At 39.1% G+C, this 21,746-nt stretch overlaps 2 protein-coding genes across 5 annotated transcripts in view; one reads left to right on the top strand and one right to left on the bottom strand.

The window, feature by feature from the left end:
- Positions 1-13,842, bottom strand: part of ASB13 (ankyrin repeat and SOCS box containing 13) — a 42,165-nt gene extending 28,323 nt beyond the window's left edge. Inside the window, exon 1 of one of the 3 annotated variants that reach the window (XM_005606955.4) lies at positions 13,430-13,842. In XM_005606955.4, the coding sequence (XP_005607012.2) occupies positions 13,430-13,544 (115 nt within the window). In that variant the 5' untranslated portion in view covers positions 13,545-13,842. Of the gene's footprint in view, positions 1-685; positions 1,062-13,429 lie in introns of those variants that run through there. The other 2 variants (XM_023632343.2, XM_023632342.2) reach the window with 2 other exon arrangements.
- Positions 13,843-13,913: 71 nt separating this feature from the next.
- Positions 13,914-21,746, top strand: part of TASOR2 (transcription activation suppressor family member 2) — a 99,858-nt gene continuing 92,025 nt past the window's right edge. For both annotated transcript variants that reach the window (XM_070255040.1, XM_023632334.2), the window contains exon 1: positions 13,914-14,083. Coding sequence is in view for 1 of the 2 variants with exons in the window: in XM_023632334.2 (XP_023488102.2) it covers positions 14,058-14,083 (26 nt within the window). In the remaining variant the exon portion in view is untranslated. The remainder of the gene's footprint in view (positions 14,084-21,746) is intronic.

The following is a 21,746-nucleotide window of genomic DNA, read 5'->3' as shown; positions in this document are numbered from 1 at the left end:
GAGAATCTCTATTTGCCCTCAAATCTATTTTATTCTTGGGTAGCTCAAATGGTAAAGAAGATTCAGTGAAGAACCGAGGTCGCATTGTTTACTCAGTGTGACCTGATGTCACAGGGGCACATCCTCCTCCTGGAGCAGATTCCTTCTATCACACCTGGGTAAGTCTGTAGGATGCTAATGACATCGGCCGCCTGGAAGAGGTTCCAGCTCCCACACTGGGCTCATGCCAGGGCTGCTCTGTGAATGGTCCCGCCAGGGCATTTCCCAGGTTCTCCTCCGAACTTGGCAATGACCACGCGCGCACACACTCCTTGATCTTCCCCAAGGTGCGCGGCGCTCCGGTGGGTCTGCGGTTCTGAAGTCCTACAACTGTCACGTCACAATGATGACCAGCCCTGCAAGGCGCTAGCCGAGGACAAGGAGTGGGACACAGAAACCTCGTCGGAGATGCATAGGATCACGGGACCCTGCTCCTTCAAGGACATAGCCCTCCAACCTGGACCCACCAAAACGCCCCTGACTCTCAGCCAGGCGCGTCACCTATCTCGGAGCGAATGTCATCAGAAGCACCTCTTGAGCCCCAAGAGCCGGCTCCGGCCGTCCTCGCTCTTTTGCCAGCACCCCCGCCCCGCGTCCCCTGTACCCGAGGCCGGCACCCGAACCGTCCGCTGCGCCCCGCGCGTACCCACGTCGCCCAGGAAGTAGCCGTCCGCAGTCCGGGGCTCCATGCCGCTCGCTGCCGCGCGCCCCTAGCTCGGCGGCCCGGCGACTGGCGGTGCCGGGGACCAGGCCGGCGACCGCGCCGGGCCGGCTGGGCGGGGCCAATCGGCGCGCTGGGGCCGCGCGTCCGGCCCGAGGTGGCCCCGCGTGCCGGGAGTTGTAGTTCCCGGGCGGTGTGGCGCCGCTCCCGGGACTCGGGGCCAGCGCCGCTTCGCGGTCACCTGCGTCCCACTCCCCTGTCGCTGCCGCAGCGCTGTGCTGAGCAAAACGTGTCCATGTGTAAAACGTGCCCACGTGCGAAACATGTCCGATGTCTACGTGTAAAACATCCCCATGTGTCCAAGAGCTGAACATGTGTCCACATGCAAAACACGTTTCCACGTGCAAAACGTGTTCATGTGCAAAAGACGTGTCCATGTACAAAGCATGTGCCCACGTGCAAAACGTGCCCAGCTGCTAAAACTCACTGTCATCCTTCACATTATCGAGCTCAGCAAAGCTCAGGAGTCCCACCATGACTGAATTTTCAAGATGGGCTTCCAACCAGCGCTGGTGTTCATGCTCCCTGCGTCTTTCATCTTTCGAGATGAATCATAAATTCCAAATGGTTCACATTCTTTTTCTTTTTTTTAACCCCTATCCAAATCTTTAGGGACTGTTTTAAATCCAATGGTCCCCTAATAGTCTTAGCAGATAAAAGCTGGGGCACGTTTGACGGAAATGAAAAACCTGTTTCCAAATGATTCCAAGCCAACGACTGAGTAGGGGGGGCGGGGGGTGTTATAGGCGGCCTACGAAATACAGAAGGTTTAACCTTAACCAAAGTTCAGTGCAGCCCGGTCACGAGATTTCTCAATCACCCTGACCTGTGCTGAGCCTAATGTAAAGGTAGTTTGGGCTGGAAAGTAAAAATATGAGGAATCATGCGATCTGGAAATACATAAGGCCTTGCAGAGAGCAAAAGGTTTCGTCTTTACCCGGAGTGGGCCAGGCTCCCCGGGGACGGGAATCATTACCTCCAGGCTCCACCGCAGGCCCGCGTTGAGGAAGGATTTGAAGCCTATCTGTCAGAATCCCAGCCTCCTGAGGATTAGCGCTCAGGCCTGGGAAGGACATTGCCAGCCTATTAGCAATATGTGTTTGTACCCTTTTTGCCACTTGTCTTCAAAAATTAGGCTCTTGCATTTTTCTTGCATTTTTTAATGTAATTAAAATGTAATTTTAATTTAATTAAATTTAATTTAAATTTAATGTAATTTTTAAAATGTAATACATGTTCGAATTGATATAATTGCCATGGGATGTTATGTTTTCTACTATGACAATGTCATGTGTTTCTACGTTTTCATTTTCTTCAATATTTCTTCCTTGACAAAGTATCATCTAGATCTGAGTATAGACCACATATATATGTTTATATTTACATGTATACCTTATATATTTATAAACTATATATTTATTTATATGTTTCTAGTTATGCGTGTATTTGTCTATATATATGCATGCATATATATACACATACATATATGTGTATATATGTGCAAATATTTGCTGAATATATTAGAAAGCAAATGTTTCATTATTATTATTTTGTTATATTGTCATTTTTTCTCCATTCTCTTGCTTGATATCAATATTTTATTGCAGAAAAGCTTTTTTAAGTTTTTATATATTCAGAAATATATTCTTTGAGAGTATTTCGTCTTTCTTCAATATTCAGAAAGTATTTCCCCACCAAGACCCAGAATGTGTATATTATTCTGTTTCATTCTGTTCTGTTGTTAAGGCTTTAATCCATCTGGAATTTGTTGCAATGTATAGGATCTATATTAATTTTTCTCTAAACTGAAATAGAACTGTTCCCAAAATATTCATAAAATAGTAAATCACATCTATTTTTGTGTTAATCTCCTTTTATTGGATATTAGCTTCCAATTTTTTTCTTCTTTTATTGATATAATTGACATATAACATATTAGTTTCAGGTGTACAATGTAATGATTTGATATTTGTATATATTGCTAAATGATCACCACAATGTCTACTTAACATCCATCACCATAATTATAATTTTTCTTCTTGTGATGAGAATTTTTAAGATCTACTCTCTTAGAGCTGAGAACCACCTTGTAGGCGAGTGGCCTACAGAAATTGTAAGCCCCTGAGCCTAGCAACCAGCCATGCTAGGAGCCTACTCACCTAACAGAAAAACTGCAACAGGAATGTGCTGTTAGACCTTGCAGCCAACTGTGCTCAGGCTCCCCAAAACTGATATAGTGGCTGAAGGGGGACAGCCTAGACTCCTTGGGCAGCTGCAGCAAGAGCAAACCTACCACAACAGAAAGACACAAGTAGCCCACACAGAGGTCACTCCCGGAACATTTGGAACTAGTGACAAGAGGGATGCACACTGCTGGGCCTCAAAAAGCATCTCTTACATAAGGCCACTTCTCCAAGATCAGGAGACATAGCTGACCCACCTACTACATAGATATAAGCACAGAGAAAGAGGCAAAGTGAAGAGGCAGAGGAATACAGATCAAGCAAAGGAACAGGACAAAACCCCAGAAAAAGAACTAAATGAAACAGAAATAAACAACCTACCTGACAAAGTGTTCAAACAAAAAGTCATAAGGATGCTCACTGATCTTGGGAGAAGAATGAATGAACTCAGAACATCAACAAAGAATTGGAAAATATAAAAAAGAACCAATAAGAAATGAATAATACAATACCAGAAACGAAACGTTCACTAGATGGACTCAATAGCAGAGTAGATGATACAGAAGAACAGATCAGCGAGCTGGATGAAAGACTAGAGGAAATCACCCAAGCTGAACAAATAAAACAAAAAAGAATTAAAAAGGAGAACAGTCTAAGGGGACTCTGGGACAACATAAAGTGCACTACATTCGTATTATAGGTGTCCCAGAAGGAGAAGAGAAAGACAAAGGGGCAGAGAATCTATATGAAGAAATAATATTCCTAACCTAAGGAAGGAAACAGACATCCAAGTAGAGGAAGCACAGAGAACACCAAACAAGATAAACCCAAAGAGGCCCACACCAAGACACATTGTAATTAAAATGTCCAAAACTAAAGATAAAGAGAGAATCCAAAAGGCCACAAGAGAAAGGCAACAAGTGACATACAAAGGACATCCATAAGGCTATCAGCTAACTTCTCAGCCAAAACCTTACAGGTTAGAAGGGAGTGTCATGAAATATTTAAATTGCTGAAAGGAAAAAACCTACAGACAAGAATATTCTACCTGGCAAGGTTATCATTCAGAATGGAAGGTGAGATAAAGAGTTTCCCAGACAAGCAAAAATTAGAGGAGTTTATCAACAAGAAATCAGTTTTACAGGAAATGCTAAAGGGGCTTATGTAACTGGGAAAGAGAAGACCATAAATAAGAATAAGAAAATTATCACAAGACAAAAGGCAATAAAATCACTGGTAAAGGCAAAAATACAGTAAAGGTAGCAGATCAACCACCTATGAAGATAATATGGAGGTCAAAAGACAAAAGTACTAAAATTACCTATTTCAATGATAAGAAGGTAATGGATACACACACAAAAAAAATAAGAGGTTAGATAGATATCTAAAACACAAAATGTGGGAGGAGGGGAGAAAAAGAGTAGAGCTTTTAGAAAGAGGTCAAAGTAAAGAGACCATCAATTCAATATAGATTTGTATATATGTAGATTATTATGTATGGACCTCATGGTAATCATAAATCAGAAACCTATAATAAATACACAAATAATTAAGAGAAAGGAACCCAAACATTATACTAAAGAAGGCCATCAAACTACAAGGGAAGAGAGCAAGAGAAGAAGAAAGGAACAGAGAAGAACTACTAAAACACCCAGAAAAAAAAGTAGCAAAATGGCAATAAGTACGCATTTATCAACAGCTACTTTAAATGTCAATGGACTAAATGCTCCATTCAAAAGGCATAGGGTGGCCAATTGGATAAAAACCCAAGATTTATACATATGCTGCATACAAGAGACACACTTCAGACCTAAAAAACACAAACCAAAAGCAAAGGGATGGAAAAAGATCCTTCATGCAAATGGCAAAGTAAAGAATGCTGGGGTAGCAATACTTATATCAGACAAGATGGACTTTAAAACAAAAACTGTAGCAAGAGACAAAGAAGAACACTACATAATGATAAAGGGAACAATCCAACAAGAAGATATAACACTTGTAAATATCTATGCACCCAACATAGGAGCACCTAAATATATAAAGCAATTATTAACAGATATAAAAGGAGAAATAGGCAGGAACACAATAATAGTAGGGGACTTTAACACTCCACTTACACCAATAGATAGATCAGCCAAACAGAAGATCAATAAGGAAACATTGGTCTTAAATGTGACATTAGATCAGATGGACTTAGTAGATGTATATAGAACATTCCATCCAAAAACCACAGAACACACATTCTTTTCAAGTGCACATGGTACATTCTCCAGGATTGATCACATATTAGGCCACAAAACAAGTCTCAATAAATTTAAGAAGATTAAAATGATATCAATCATCTTTTCTGACCACAAAGTTATGAAACTAGAAATCAACTACAGGAAGAAAATCAGAAAAGCTACAAAAATGTGGAGATTAAACAAAATGCTACTGAACAATGATTGGGTCAATGAAGGAATCAAAGGAGAAATCAAAAATTATCTGGAGACAAATAAAAATGAAAATATGACATGCCAAAATCTACAGGATACAGCAAAAGCAGTTCTAAGAGGGAAGTTTATAGCAACAAAGGCCCACCTCAACAAACAAGAAAAATCCCAAATAAACAATCCAACAAGCCACCTAAAGGAAGTGGAAAAAGAAGAACAAACAAAACCCAAAATCATTTGAAGGAAGGAATTAATAAAAGTCAGAGCAGAAATAAATGAAATAGAGACTAGAAAAACAGTAGAAAAAAATCAATGATACCAAGAGCTGGTTCTTTGAAAAGGTTAAACAAAATGGGCAAATCTTTAACCAAACTCGCTAAGAAAAAAAGAGAGAAGGCTCAAATAAATAAAATCAGAAATGAAAGAGGAGAAATTCCAACAGACACCTCAGAAATACAAAAGATTCTAAGGGAATACTATGAAAAGCTATATGCCAACAAATTGGACAATCTAGAAGAAATGGAAAAGTTCTTAGAATCATACAACCTTCCAAAACTGAATCAAGAAGAAATAGAGAATTTGAATAGACCAATCACCAATAATGAGATCAAAACAGTAATCAAACACCTCCCAAAAAATAAAAGTCCAGGACCAGAAAGCTTCTCTGGTGAATTCTACCAACACTCAAAGAAGACTTAAAACCTATTCTTCTCAAACTCTTACAAAAAATTGAAGAGGCGGGGAAGGTTCCTCTTCTATTCTTCTATTCCTCATTCTACTAAGCCAACATTACCCTGATACCGAAACCAGTCAAGGACATCAGAAAAAAAAGAAAATTACAGGCCAATATCACTAATGAACATCACTGCAAAAATCCTCAACAAAATGCTAGCAAATCGAATACAAGAATACATTAAAAAGATGATACATCATGATCAAGTGGGATTTATCCCAGGGATGCAGGGATGGTTCAACATCTGCAAATCAATCAAGGTGATACATACACCACATTAACAAAATAAAAAATAAGAATCACATGATCATCTCAATAGATGCTGAGAAATCATTTAAAAAGATACAACATCCATTTATGATAAAAACTCTGATTAAAACAGCTATAGAAGGAATGTACATCAACATAATAAAGGCCATATATGACAAACCCACAGCTAATATCATTCTTTTTTTTTTCTTTAAAGATTGGCACCTGAACTAACAACTGTGGCCAATCTTTTTTTTTTTCTTTTCTGCTTTATCTCCCCAAATCCCCCCCTGGTACATAGTTGTATACCCTAGTTGCAGGTCCTACTAGTTGTGGCATATGGGACGCCACCTCAACATGGTCTGACGAGCAGTGCCATGTCCACGTCCAGGATCCAAACCCTGAGCCGCTGCAGTGGAGCGCGCGAACTGAACCACTTGGCCACGGGGCCGGCCCCGCTAATATCATTCCTAATGGAGAAAAACTGAAAGCTATCCCTCTAAGAACAGGAACCAGACCAGGATGCCCACTGTCACCACTCTTATTTAACATAGTTTTTTGGAAGTCTTAGCGAGAGCAATGAGGCAAGAAAAAGAAACAAAAGGGATCCAAATTGGAAAGTAAGAAGTGAAGCTGTCCCTATTTGCAGATGAAATGATTTTATATTTAGAAAACTCTCAAGAATCCACCCAAAAAGAATCTTTTAAGAAGTAGTAAATGAATACAGTCAAGCTGCAGGATACAAAATCAACATACCAAAGTCAGTTGCATTTTTATACATTAACAATGAAGTAGCAGAAAGAGAAATTAAGAATACAACCCTATTTATATTGGAAAAAAAAGAATAAAATACCTAGGAATAAAGTTACCCAAAGAGGGGAAAGATCTGTACACTGAAAACTATAAAACATCGTTGAAAGAAATTGAAGACACAAAGAAATGGAAAGATATTCCATTCTCTTGGATTGGCAGAATTGACATAGTTAAAATGTCTATACTTCCTAAAGCACTCTACAGATTCAATGCAATCCCTATCAAAGTTCAATAACATTTTTCACAGAAATAGAACAAAGAATCCTGAAATGTATGTGGAACAACAAAAGATCCCCAATAGCCAAAGGAATACTCAGAAGAAAGAACAAACCTGGAGGTATCACACTCCTTGATTTCAAAATATACTGCAAAGGTACAGTAACCAAAACAGCCTGGTACTGGCACCAAGACAGACACACAGATCAATGAAACAGAATCGAGAGCCCAGAAATAAATCCACACATATATGGACAGCTAATTTTCGACAAGGGAGCCAAGAACACACAATAGAGAAAGGAAAGTCTCTTCAATAAATGGTGTTGGGAAAATTGGACAGCAACAAGCAAAAGAATGAAAGTAGACCATTATCTCACACCCTACACAAAAATTAACTCAAAATGGATTAAAGACTTGAATATAAGACCTGAAACCATTAAACTTCTAGAAGAAAACAAAGGCAGTACACTCTTCGACATGCGTCTTAGCAGCATATTTTCAAGTACTATGTCTGACCAGGCAAGGAAAACAACAGAAAAAATAAACAAATAGGACTACATCATACTAAAAAGCTTCTGCACAGCAAATGAAACCATCAACAACATGAAAAGAGAACCTAACAATTGGGAGAAGATATTTGCAATCCATATATCTGATAAGGGGTTAATATCCAAAATATACAAAGAACTCATACATTTCAACAGCAAAAAAATAGCCCAATTAAAAATTGGGCAAAAGATCTGAGCAGACATTTCTCCAAAGAGGATATACAGATGGCCAATAGGCACATGAAAAGATGTTCAACATCATTAACTATCAGGGGAATATAAATCAAAACTACAATGAGATATCACCTCATTCCTGTCAGAATGGCTAGAATCAACAAGATAAGAAACAAGTGTTGGAGAGGATGTGGAGAGAAGGAAACTTTCGTACACTGCTGGTGGGAGTGCAAACTGGTGGAGCCACTACAGAAAACAGTATGGAGATTCCTCAAAATAATTTTTAATAATTCTTAATTAGAATAGATCTACCGTATGATCCAGCTATTCCACTGCTGGCTATTTTTCCAAAGAATATGAGAACATGAATGCATAAAGATATGTGCACCCCTATGTTCATTGCAGCATTATTCTCAATAGTCAAGACTTGGAAGCAACCTAGGTGCCCATCAAGGGACAAATGGATAAAGAAGATGGGATACATATACACAATGGAATACTACTTAGCCATGAGAAACGATGAAATCTGGCCACTTGTGACAACATGGATGGACCTTGAGGGTATTATGCTAAGTGAAATAAGTCAGAGGGAGAAAGTCAAATACCATATGATCTCACTCATAAGTAGAAGATAAAAACAACATACAAACAAAGACATAGAAACAGAGATTGGATTGGTGGTTACCAGAGGGGAAGTGGGGAGGGGGGAGAGAGAAAGGGGTGATTAGGCACATCTGTGTGGTGACGGATGGTAACTAGTCTTTGGGTGGTGAATATGGTGTAATCTACACAGAAATCGAAATATATAACGATCTACACCTGAAATTTATATAATGTTATAATCCAATATTACTGCAATAAAAAATATATAAATAAATAAAATAAAAAATAAAAAATTTGAGAGTACTGGAATAAAGAAACATGTAAATATGGTTGACCAAAGAAAGAAACCTCTCAGCAACATTCAAATATACAATACAATATTATTAATCATCGTCACTATGCTGTACATTACATCCTCAGGACTTATTTATCCGATAACTGAAAGTTTGGACCTTTTGACTACCTTCACCCATTTCACCCACCCTGCATCTCAAGCAATCACCAATCTGTTCTCTGTATCTGTAAGTTCAGGGGGTTTTTGTTTGTTTATTGTTAGATTCCACATATGAGTGAGATCGTATAGTATTTGTCTTTCTCTGCCTGACATTTCACTTACCATAATGTCCTCAAGATCCTGCCGTGTTATTGCAAATGGCAAGATTTCATTCTTTTCCATGGCTTGTATATGGTATATGTATATATACCACATTGTCTTTATCCATTCATCCATCGATGGACACTTAGGTAGCTTCCATGTCTCAGCCAATGTAAATAATGCTGCGATGAACATAGGGGTGCAGATATCTTATTGAGTTAGTGTTTTCATTTCCTTGAGATAAATACACAGAGGTGGAATTGCTGGGTCATATGATAGTTCCATTTTTAATTTTTTGAGGAACCTCCATACTGTTTTCCGTAGTGGCTGCACCAATTTACATTCCCACCAACAGTGCACAAGGATTTCTTTTCTCCACATCCTCACCAACATTTGTTATTTCCTGTCTTTTTGGTAATAGCATGTATGAGGTCATGTCTCATTGTGGTTTTGATTTGCATCTCCTTGATGATTAGTGATGTTGAACATCTTTTCATGTGCCTGTTGGCCATCGGTATGTCTTCTTTGGAAAAATGTCTTTTCAGATCTTCTGCCCATTTTTTTAAATGGATTTTTTGGTTTTTTGCTATTGAGTTGTATGAGTTCTTTGTATGTTTTGGATATTAACCCTTTATCAGATATATGATTATCAAATATTTTCTCTGATTTGATGGGTTGGTTTTTCATTTTGTTGATGCTTTTCTTTGCTGTGCAGAAGCTTTTTGGTTTGATGTAGTCCCACTTGTTTATTTTAGCATTTTTTGCCTTTGATTTTGGTGTCAATTCCAAAAATTCATCACCAAGGCCAATGTCAAGGAGCTTACTGCCTATGTTTTCTTCTAGGAGTTTTATGGTTTCAGGTCTTACATTCAAGTCTTTAATCCATTTTAAGTTAATTTTTATGTACAGTGTAAGATAATGGTCTAGTTTCATTCTTTTGCATGTGGCTGTCCAGTTTTCCCAACACTATTTATTGAAGAGACTTCCTTTCCCCATTGTATATTCTTGGCTCTTTTGTTTAAAAATAATTGACCATATAAGCACGGGTTTATTTCTGGGCTCTATCTTCTGTCCTATTGATCTATGTATCTGTTTTTATGGCAATACCATACTGCTTTGATTACTATAGTTTTGTAATATGGTTTGAAATACTGCTTTGATTACTATACTGCTTTGATTACCATACTGCTTTGATTACTATAGTTTTGTAATATGGTTTGAAATAAGGGAGCATGATGCCTCCAGCTTTGTTCTTTCTCAAGGTTGCTTTAGCTCTTTGGTGTCTTTTTTGGTTCCATACAAGTTTTAGGATTGTTTGTTCTATTTCTCAAAAATGCCATTGGAATTTTGATAGTGAATGCATTGAATCTGTAGATTGCTTTGGGTAGTATGGACGTTTGAATGATATTAATTCTTCCAGTCCATGAGCATAGAATATCTTTCCATTTATTATGTCTTCTTCAATTTTTCCATAAATGTCCTATACTTTTCACTATACAGGTGTTTCACCTCCTTGGTTAAATTTATTCCTCAATATTTTATTGTTTTTGATGCAATTGTAAATGAGATTGTTTTCTTAATTTCTCTGATTGTTCATTGTTAGTGTATGGAAACACAAAAGATTTTTGTATATTAATTTTATATCCTGCAACTTTACTGAATTCGTAAATTTATTTATTAGTTCTAACAGTTTTTTGGTGGAATCTTTAGGGTATACTATCGGGTCATCTGCAAATAGAGACAGTTTTACTTCTTCCTTTCCAATTTGGATTCACTTTATTTCTTTTTCTTGCCTAGTTGCTCTGGCTAGGACTTCCAATACTATGCTGAATAAAAGTGGCAAGAATGAGCATCCTTGTCTTGTTCCTGATCTTAGAGGAATAGATTTGAGCACTTTACTGTTGAGTATGATGTTAGCTGTGAGCTTGTCATATATGCATTTATTATGTTGAGGTACGTTCTCTGTATATTCACTTGTTGAGAGTTTCCAATTATTTTTTAATCTATTTCAAGAATCTCTATAACATTAATAAAATTTTTATTATTTATGTAGCAAATAGTTACTGATTACTTATTTTAAGGAGGTAACATTTAAACAAGACACACATGGTTTTCTTAATAAATGTCATTTTATAACATCATAACCTTTTTTGTTAGAGTTTTAAAATCTGATAAGATAACTATTTGGAAAATGGTATACGTAGAGACTCCCCAAATGTGATGAATTGAGATGTCTTAAAGAGCTAGATTGCCTACCAGACAACAGGACTTTCTATGAAGCAGTGATTAAAACAGCGTGATAATATGGAATGTAAGAGAACCCTCCAGAAACAGATAAGGGAATCTGGTGTTCAATAGAAAAAGTATCAGTGGGAAAAGAGGATTCATTCAATAAGTTGTGTTGAGTCAAATGTCTGTGAAAAAAGATAAAATTTGCTTCCTACCTCACATCATACACAAAAATTAATTCCAGATGAATTAAAGAGCTAACTGGGAAAAAACAAAAATGTGACTATAACATAGGAGAAAATTGTCGTGACATCATGATAGGGAAGAATTTTTTAAACAAGACACAAGTAACACAAAGCATAAAGGAAACTATCAGTCAATTTGACTGCCCTAGGCCAGATTTGGCCTCTGGGCACAGTTTGCCAACTCCTGCTTTATGGCGTTAATTCTGCTCTTTCTACACTCCATTGATGTTTTCATTTTGTCTTTATTTTTTTCCTTTTTTTTGCTGAGGAAGATTTTCCCTGAGCTAACATCTGTACCAATCTTACTCTATTTTGTATATGGGTAGCCACCACAGCATGGCTGCTGAGGAGGGGTGCAGTTCTGTGCCTGGGACCAAACCAAGGCCACCAAAGTGGATCACGCTGAACTTAATTAACCACTAGGCCATGGGGCCAGCCCCCTCATTTTGTCTTTAGCCCTTAAAAATTTTTCTTTTTCTTTTGATATCATAGCATGTGCCTTTTGGGCTGGAATTTCTTCTCCTTTTTTGCTTTTAATAAAAATTAGTTTCACTGCTCTTATGTTGGTTTGATGGTCTTGGAGTTATTAATCTTGAGGATGAAATTAAGGAGTGTCTTTCACCTAATCTCAATTGCAACACAAAGAACAACAGTGAGATGCCAGTAAGAAAGACCAGTTCCTGGGCCCCGACCCTTACCTAGTTAAAAGCATTTCTAATAAGCTCCACAAGTGTACTAGTTGGGTTCCCTGGGAAGGAAATGCTAAAATGAGTTAGGGTTATGAGGGCAAAATGTTTACTGGAGACTGTGTCAGTTTGGGTTCTCCAAGAAGCGGATACCAAGATGGGATAGATGCGTGAGAGATTTTTCCATGACGGAAAAATGGAGAGCACACAGGGGTAGATGGGGAGAACCTACAGATGGAGATATAAGTCCAACACCTGTGAAAGAAGAGAAATAGGAAGTTTTGGCTATCAGCAGTCTCAAGTGTCACCTCAGGTCTGAGAAAGTTTTGGCCAGGTTGATGGAGAGTCCCAGAGCAAAACTTGTCCATTGGAGTCAGGCAGGAATGGGCCTAGTACCCCTGTTGTACTCAGTTACCGTCTGGGAGCATCCTGGAGGAAGTATGAATGCCACAGTGGGTCCAGTGGGGTGGCAGTTGGAGCCTGTGTTTCGCTTCCACATCAGCTTCTCTTGAAGGAGATCACTTCCATTGCTACCACAGTCTACCCCTTGCACCACACAGATCCATTTCTCCACACGTATTTGGGGAGCAGTTCTGTCATGGTTCCCAAGGGCTTCTCAAGGGGAAACTTAGAAAAAGAATGTTGGTAAGGTAAAATATAGCCACTGCCTCTGCAGTCAGTTTCAGGGCCTCAGTTAGTATCCATCCTTTCTCTTCCACTATTCATTTTAAATTCCCCTCGCTCTCAACTATCATCGCAATAGGTCTTGGTGGCTCACTTGGTGGTGAGACTCAAACCTTGCTTCTTGAGACATCTGAACCCATAGTAATCATACACTTCATACATTGGAATTACTGTATGTGCCCATTTGCAGTTATGATAGGGCAAGGAATGGCCAAGACATATCCAAGTGGATCACCTGGGTACACAAGTATTCTTTCTTATACGTAAACATAGTCTTACCTCCTCCTGCTGATACTACCGTCAATATAGTGACTCCTTTTCTCACCCACTGCCCTCTGGACACGAGTCCAGAGTGTCTTGCCAGCAGTCTTAGCTTGCAGCTTAAAGGGCCCATGCTGAGTCTCCTGACAAGAGTGTACTTCCTCTGGAGACCAGGATCTCCAACCCAGCAGAGCCAAGAGTTTTGGGAATGAAGCACAAAGTCTCTTAGTGGGTCATTGGGAGTGATTGTAATTTGGGCCACTCCTGCTTCCAACTCAACCCTCAGTTTTCCTCTCTCCCATTCTGGCTTTCTTCAGGCCAGAGCCCTTATTAGCTGCCCACTTATTTTGCTTCTAGAGACATCATGTCTTTTTGGTATCTCCACAACTCCCTGTCAAACCCCCTTGGCTGTCTCTCCAACTTTACAAGTCATTAGAGTAATTGTGACCTTTGGTTTCTGTTACTACCTGGCCTTTATTACCTCATGTCCCATCAGTCCCATGGATAATAATGAGCCAACCCTGTGAACACCTCTCCCAGGGTGAGCTCTGACCTGCAGAGTCATCTCATTTCTCAAGTTATCACTGGTGATGTCTTCAACAACTGGGCTACCAAGGGCCCTCCTGTACCTCAAATCCCATTTGGAATGTGTTCCATCTTGTCATCTGGAGAGTGAGTGAGCCAATCCTTAAACTCCATCTAACCTCCTTTTTTCTTGGGCCATTACTAGCATTATCTGAAACAGTTCTGGTTCTCCATATACAAGAGATTTAGAGGGAGAAACACACGTGAAGGACAAAGAAGGAAGAAGTAAGAGTAGGTGGGGAGAGTCTTCAGATTGTGGTGCAGGTCTGATACTTGTGAATGGAAAAGGGGAAGGAAGAATTGGGTGGGAAGAGTCTCAGACCACTGTGAAGTTCTGAGAAAGTGTCAGCTAGGCTGATGTAGAACCTACAAGCAAAGGTTTTTCCATTAGGGGAATCCTGCATTAAGTAAGAATGGCCTAACACTAGAACCCCCACCATGCTCAGTCATTGGCTGGGAACAGCCTGAGGGAGGCACGGTCTCAGCATGGATGCTGTGGTAGACTAAGGGTGTGGCAGTTGGATGCTGTCAGTCAACGGTGCTCCCCACAGCAGGTTCTCTTGAAGGAGATCTGAGTAGGGCATCTCCATGGCCACCACAAGGAGTAATCCCTGTGAAATAACGGATGAGGGAGCAGAATTGGGCAGGAAAAGTGACCAGACTGCAATGCAGACCTGGTAAAGTCTCTGCCAGCCCAACAAGGAGCTCCAGAGCAAATTGGAGGAATCCCATGTTGGGGAAGAAATGGCTGAGCTCCTGTACCATTGCCTTGTTCAAGCATTGGTCAGGGGCTGCCCCCAAAAGAGCATGACTTCAGCTCAAAAATTGAGGCAAACCCTGAAGGAGCTGACAACTGGGTGCATTAACTGACCATACTCCTTGCATCTGAATGGAAACTTCTTTCTTTAAGGTAGACCTGAGCAGCCCATCCCCAAGCTGGCCAGAAGGAATTCTTACACTAGCTAGAGTTTAAGAAACATGACTTTAAGGCTGCCTAACTATCCACTTGCTTGTCCTCATTTGTTTCAATACTAGGTGATAATTATACCTGGATTCTATTTTGTTATTGAGGTAATATTTGTGGTTGTTAAGATTTGCTTATTTTGTGCTGTCTGTTTTATGGTAGATGTTTCTCTAGATTGGACCAGGTGGTATACCAGGTGGCCCTTTTAGCTAAGCCTAAGATTTCTAACACTCAAATGAGGAAGTAAAGCTAGCAGCTAGTCAAGAGGAGACTGAGAACAGGAAGCGATTGGGGAAATTTCTAAGCAAAAAAAAAAAGTTACTTTCAGACCAGTCATCTAGGGCTTTTTTCCACAGAATGGGTGGAATGGAAGCTAGAAGGATTTGCTTAATCCTGTTTGCTTCCTCTCATCCAGTTTCCTCTGAGTGCTTCTCCTGTCTTTGCTTTCTTTTTCCCTCACTTGTTCTCTCCTCTCTCCACTTCAATATAACAGAACACACCCTTTGATTCTGTGAGTCAGTAATGTTTATCTATTGAGTCTCACTTTGTGCAAAATTTTGTGCTAGATACTATGGTGGATAGGAAAGCAATGGAAAATGTGATCTCAAGACTTAAATAGGTCCCGGTTATGCCTCTGTGTCACTCCCATATCCCCCCCCTCAACCTAGCCCACCCTCCATATGGCCATCAGAATTATCTTTTTAAAACAGATCCGATCAGATCCCATTGCATCTTCAGCACTCTGAAAGCCTATCTCACAAATGACTTGCCATCTTCTGCAACACTGAGCATTTTATTTTTTATTTTTTATTTTTTTTAAGATTTTATTTTTTTCCTTTTTCTCCCCAAAGCCCCCCCGGTACATAGTTGTGTATTCTTCGTTGTGGGTTCTTCTAGTTGTGGCATGTGGGACGCTGCCTCAGCGTGGTCTGATGAGCAGTGCCATGTCTGCGCCCAGGATTCGAACTAACGAAACACTGGGCCGCCTGCAGCGGAGCGCGCAAACTTAACCACTCGGCCACGGGGCCAGCCCCAACACTGAGCATTTTAAACTTCTGTGCCATTACTGCTTCTTCTGCCTGTCAAAATCCTTCTCATCCTTAAGGAACAAACTAAATATCACCTCTCCCATGAAGGCTGCCTGGTTTTCATGATCAGATTTAACCCCACACTCCCCTATACTTCCATAGCACTTTTTTCTTTTTTCAAAGCACACAATACTTTGTTTATACTTTTCTCATGGCATTTTGGGGAAGGAAGTGTTGTAGTATTGCTAAGTTTCATAAGTTGGGCAATAGGGTACCCTGAAAACACCTAGAAATACTCTTGGTTTCCTGCTTATTAGTAAAGGTTATTTAAGTCTTTTTACTCTACTTCCTTTTTTATACAAACATATCTTCTGTCCCTTTTCACCTAATATAACTGTGTATGTACATGTATGCATGTTTTGTTGGAGAATTTGGGGATATATTTTTGATAGCTACAGAGAGAAAATGGAGCCAAGTATTAACTCCAAGGAAGACAAAAAGTTGTGCAAAAATTGTTTTATGGCTTAGCTGTGAACATGCTTATTTAAAAATGGTGATTTAACATTATTGAGAACATGAAGAGAGGCAAACGTATATTTGCAGGGCATTGTCTAAAAGAGCTCAGTCCTTATTACTCCCATTAGGAAGATCTCATCTAAAACTGAGAAATCGAGTGGCAGGAAAAATATATATATTTTTAGAAATATGTGGGAAAATAGCAGAAAAAACAGCCAAAAGAATTGGAATTGCTTGTTTCTGAGGAGCAGGAATCAGGGTAGTGAATATGTAGAGGAAGGTGTACCCCACCCAATCTTTGGGAGTCGAGACAGGCTTCCTAAACTGAGACCTGAATAAACATAAGTTAGAAGAAGAGAAAATAGACAGAGCAAAAGTCTGGAAAGAAGGAGGAATATGAATTTTTGACTACATAAAAAAAAAATCAGTGTGGTTAGAGAGTAGAATACAATGGGTTGGAGTGGGATTAGGGTTGAAGTTATAATCATGAGTGAAGTGATAACAAATGAAGTTATAATTATAAAGATGGAAAGGTAAACAGAGTCAGTTCTCAAAAAGCCTTATAAAGCATATAAAAGAATTTGGACTCCAGCTAGGAAAATGGAATCATAAGTAATATTAAGAAACTTCCTTCGAAGTCATGCATTTCTAAATGAAAGTAATCGAAGAAATCACTTTCCATTTTCACTTCTGTTTATCTAGATCCCACCTATCTTTCAGGCCTGGCCTAAATACCAGTGACTCAAATGAACCTTCTCCACAATTCCCTAGCCATATCACTCTTTCCTCTGACCTCCCATAAAATTGTATCTGTTCCTCTTAAATGACACCTATACTTTTTAGCCACATCCTGTTCATTGTTTAAATATCTCAAACCTTCAAATATAAGAGCTTTAATGTTGGGGTCTTACTCATCTGTATATCACTTAGCCAATAACACAATGTATGAACATACTATATGCACATAAATTTATGTTAAAATATAATAGAGTAAAATTAAAACGTACTGGTTGCTTTTAAAAAGAATATCTTTTATGTGGTGTAGCTGTGAGTCCAGGCAAACAAACCTTCAGCTTCCTTAAGTGCCCATAGCTCTGCTGTGGCCCCAAAGGAGGAAGTGTGACCCAGTGGGACTGTGGGAGCAGGTGGCAGCAACCCTGAGCCCCCAGTGATCGCTCCTTGGTCCAGTGGGAAAACTCTCAGTCCTACCATGGCCCCAAGGAGTGACTCAGGCTCTATCCCAGTGGAGAGGCCCCGCCTACTAAGTTCAAAGGCTGGTGTGACCTAGGAATAGATGGCAGCATATCTGCAGCCTGAGCAAAAGTGCCCCCAGCAGCTGCAAACATCCACAGTATCACAGGGTCCCCCTGGAGGGGAGTACATCTGGTGGGACAGTGGGAACAGGTGGCAGCAGCCCAGAGCCCCCAGGTGACTGTTTCCACAGTTGGTGAGAGAGCCTACAGGGCCACGGCAATCCCAAGGAATGGCCCAGGCTCAGACAAGCACAACTGATGGGGATCCTGGTGGGCGCAGATTACACAGCTCCTGTCCCCTCCCCCCAGTGGCAGCAAGTGGAAGCTGCAACCAAATTCTATCTCTATGTGGAGGCACAAATCCACGCCATCAAGCAGTATGAAAAAAACATATTAAATCTCCAAAACAGAAGGAAAATGACAAGTACCCAGAAATCAATCCTGAAGTCACAGAAACCTATAATTTAAATGACAAAGAATTCAAAATAACTATCACTTAAAAACTTAGCGAGCTAAAAGGGAATAAAGATAGACAATTCAAGAAGTTCAGGAGTTACTTCACAAAAGACCTTGAAACTATAAAGAAGAACCAATTAGAAATGTTGGAGATGAAAAACATAATGGATGAGCTAAATAAAAATATGGACACCTTGAACAGTAGAGCTTATATTATGGAGGACAGAATTAACAGTCTGGAGGACAGAAATACAGAAATGCTTCAGATAGAGGAGGAGAGAGAACTAAGACTAAAAAGAAATGAAAAAACTCTCAAGAAATGTCCAACTCAATTAGGAAATGCAGCATAAGAATTATAGGTATCCCAGAGGGAGAAGAGGAGAATGGAACAGAAAGTTTGTTCAAAAAAAATAATAGCTGAGAACTTCCAAACCTGGGGAAGAAGCTGGAAATCCACATGACAGAAGGCAATCTCCAAACCTTATCAATGTAAAAAGACCAACTCCAAGGCATATAGTACTAAACCTGGCAAAAGTCAGTGACAAAGAAAAAATATTAAGGGCAGCAAGGCAGAAGAAAATAAACTACAAGGGAACCCCTATCAGGCTGTCAGCAGATTTCTCAGCAGAAATCTTACAGGCTAGGAGAGAGTGGAATGATATATTCAAAATTCTGAAAGACAAAAACTTTCAGCCAAGAATACTCTATCCAGTGAAAATATCCTTCAAATATGATGGAGAAATAAAAACTTTCCCAGATAAACAAAAGTTAAGAGAGTTCATTGCCACAAGACCTCATCGCTACAAGAAATGCTCAAGAAGACCCTCATATCTGGAAAAAAAGAAAAAAGAAAAAGAAAGGGCTTACAAAACCCTGAGCAAGGAGATAAGTAGATAGGAAAAATCAGAAAATTGCAGCTCGCCATCAAAACAGGTTAGCAAACACTTGATTATAACATTAAAGATAAAGGGAAGGAAACCAACAAAAATAAATATAATCTTGTCATTTTAACTGCAAACTCACAACACAAGATGAAATAAGATGTGACAATAACAACTTAGAAAGGGATAGAGGAAAGGGATGGGACTCGCTTAGTCTAAGCAAATAAGAGGCTATCAGAAAATGGACTATCTCATTTATGAGATTTTTTTATGCAAACTACATGGTAACCACTGAACACATAATTAGAACAGAGTCACAAATAATAAATAAGGAGAAAACTAAGAAAACCAGCAAAGAAAACTACCTAACTGAATTGGTAGTCCAAAATACACAGGACAAGAAACAAAGGAAATGCAGGAGAACTGGAAAATGAGCAATAAAATGACAGCATTAGGCCCTCATATATCAATAATCGCTCTAAATGTAAATGGATTGAATTCTCCAATCAAAAGACACAGAGTGGTAGGATGGATTAAAAAACAAGACCCAACAATATCCTGCCTCCAGGAAACACATCTCAGCCCAAAGACAAACACTCAGAGTGAAGGGATGGAAGACGATACTCCAAACTAATGGCAAACAAAAGAATGCAGGTCTTGCCACACTTACATCAGACAAAGTAGACTCCAAGACAAAACAGACAAAGAGGGGCAGTAAATGATAAAAGGAACACTCCACTAAGAAGACATTACACTAATAAATATTTATGCACCCAACAGAGGAACACGAAAGTACATAAAGCAACTATTAACAAACCTAAAAGGAGATACTAACAACAACACAATAATAGTAGGGGACCTCAACATCCCACTTACACCAATGGACAGATCATCCAGACAGAGAGTCAACAAGGAAATTGTAGAATTAAATGAAAAACTAGACCAGATGGACTTGATAGATATATATAGAGAGAACACTCCCTCCAAAAACAGCAGGTTACACATTCTTCTCAAGTGCACATAGAACATTCTCAAGGAGAGACCATATGTTGGATAACAAGGCAAGCCTCAATAAATTTAAGAAGATTGAAATAATATCAAGCATCTTTTCCGACCATAATGCTATGAAACTGGAAATCAACTACAAGAAAAAAGGTGGGAAAGGGGCAAAGATGTGAAGATTAAACAACATGCTACTGAATGACCAGTGGATCATTGAAGAAAGTAAAGGAGAAATTAAAAATTATCTGGAGGCAAATGAAATTGAAAGCACATCATACCAACTCATTTGGGATGCAGCAAAGTGGTCCTAAGAGGGAAATTCATTGTGATACAGACTCACCTTAAGAAACAAGAAAAATCTCAAATAAGCAATCTCAAACTACACCTAGTAGAATTAGAAAAAGAAGAACAAACAAATCCCAAAGTCAGTAGAAAGAGGGAAATAAATAAAAATTAGAGCATAAATAAGTGAAATTGAAACAAAAAAGACAGTAGAAAGGATCAATGAAACAAAAACCTGGTTCGTTGAGAAGATGAACTAAATTGATAAACCCTTAGCCAGGCTCACTAAGAAAAAAAGAGAGAAGGCTCAAATAAAATTAGAAATGAAAAAGGAGAAATTACAATGGATACCACAGAAATACAAAAGATTATAAGAGAATAAAAAACTGTGTGCCAAAATATTGGACAATCTGGAAGAAACAGATAAATTCTTAGACTCTTACAACCTCCCAAAACTGAGTCAAGAAGAAATAGAGACTCTGAATAAACCAATCACAAGTAAAGAGATTGACACAGTAATCAAAAACCTCCCAAAAAACAAAAGTTCAGTACCAGACTGCTTCTCTGGAGAATTCTACCAAACATTCAAACAAGACTTAATACCTATCCTTCTCAAACTATTCCAGAAAACTAAGGAAGACGAAAGACTTCCTAACAGATTCTATGATGCCAACATCACCCTGATACCAAAGACAGACAAGGACAACGCAAAGAAGGAAAATTACAGGCCACTATTGCTGATGAACATAGATGCAAAAATCTTCCACAAAATATTGGCAAAACAAATACAGCAATACATTTAAAAGATCATACACCATGATCAAGTGGGATTTATACCAGGGACACAGGGATGGTTCAATATTCACAAATCAACCAATGTGATACACCACATTAACAAAATGGGGAAGAAAAACTACATCATCATCTCAAAAGACGCAGAGAAAGCATTTGACAAGATCCAACATCCATTCATGAGAAAAACTCTTAATAAAATGGGTATAGAAGAAAAGTGCCTCAACATACTAAAGGCCATATATGACAAACCTACAGCCAACATCATACTCAATGGGCAAAAACTCAAAGTCATCCCTCTGAGAACAGGAACAAGACAAGTGGGCCCACTCTCGCCATTCTTATTCAACATAGTACTGGAGGTTTTGGCCAGAGCAATTAGGCAAGAAATAGAAATAAAACGTATCTGAACTGACAATGAAGAAGTGAAACTCTCACTATCTGCAGACAACATGTATTTATGTATAGAAAATCCCAAAAAATCCATCAGAAAGCTATTAGAAATAATCAATAATTATAGCAAAGTTGCAGGGTATAAAATCAACTTACAAAAATCAGTTGCATTTCTATACTCTA

This window comes from Equus caballus, chromosome 29 (assembly GCF_041296265.1).
Source record: "Equus caballus isolate H_3958 breed thoroughbred chromosome 29, TB-T2T, whole genome shotgun sequence".
NCBI classification, from domain to species: Eukaryota; Metazoa; Chordata; class Mammalia; order Perissodactyla; family Equidae; genus Equus; species Equus caballus.
The sequence above is the reverse complement of the archived record's forward strand: the minus strand, read 5'-3'. Positions and strand labels throughout refer to the sequence as shown.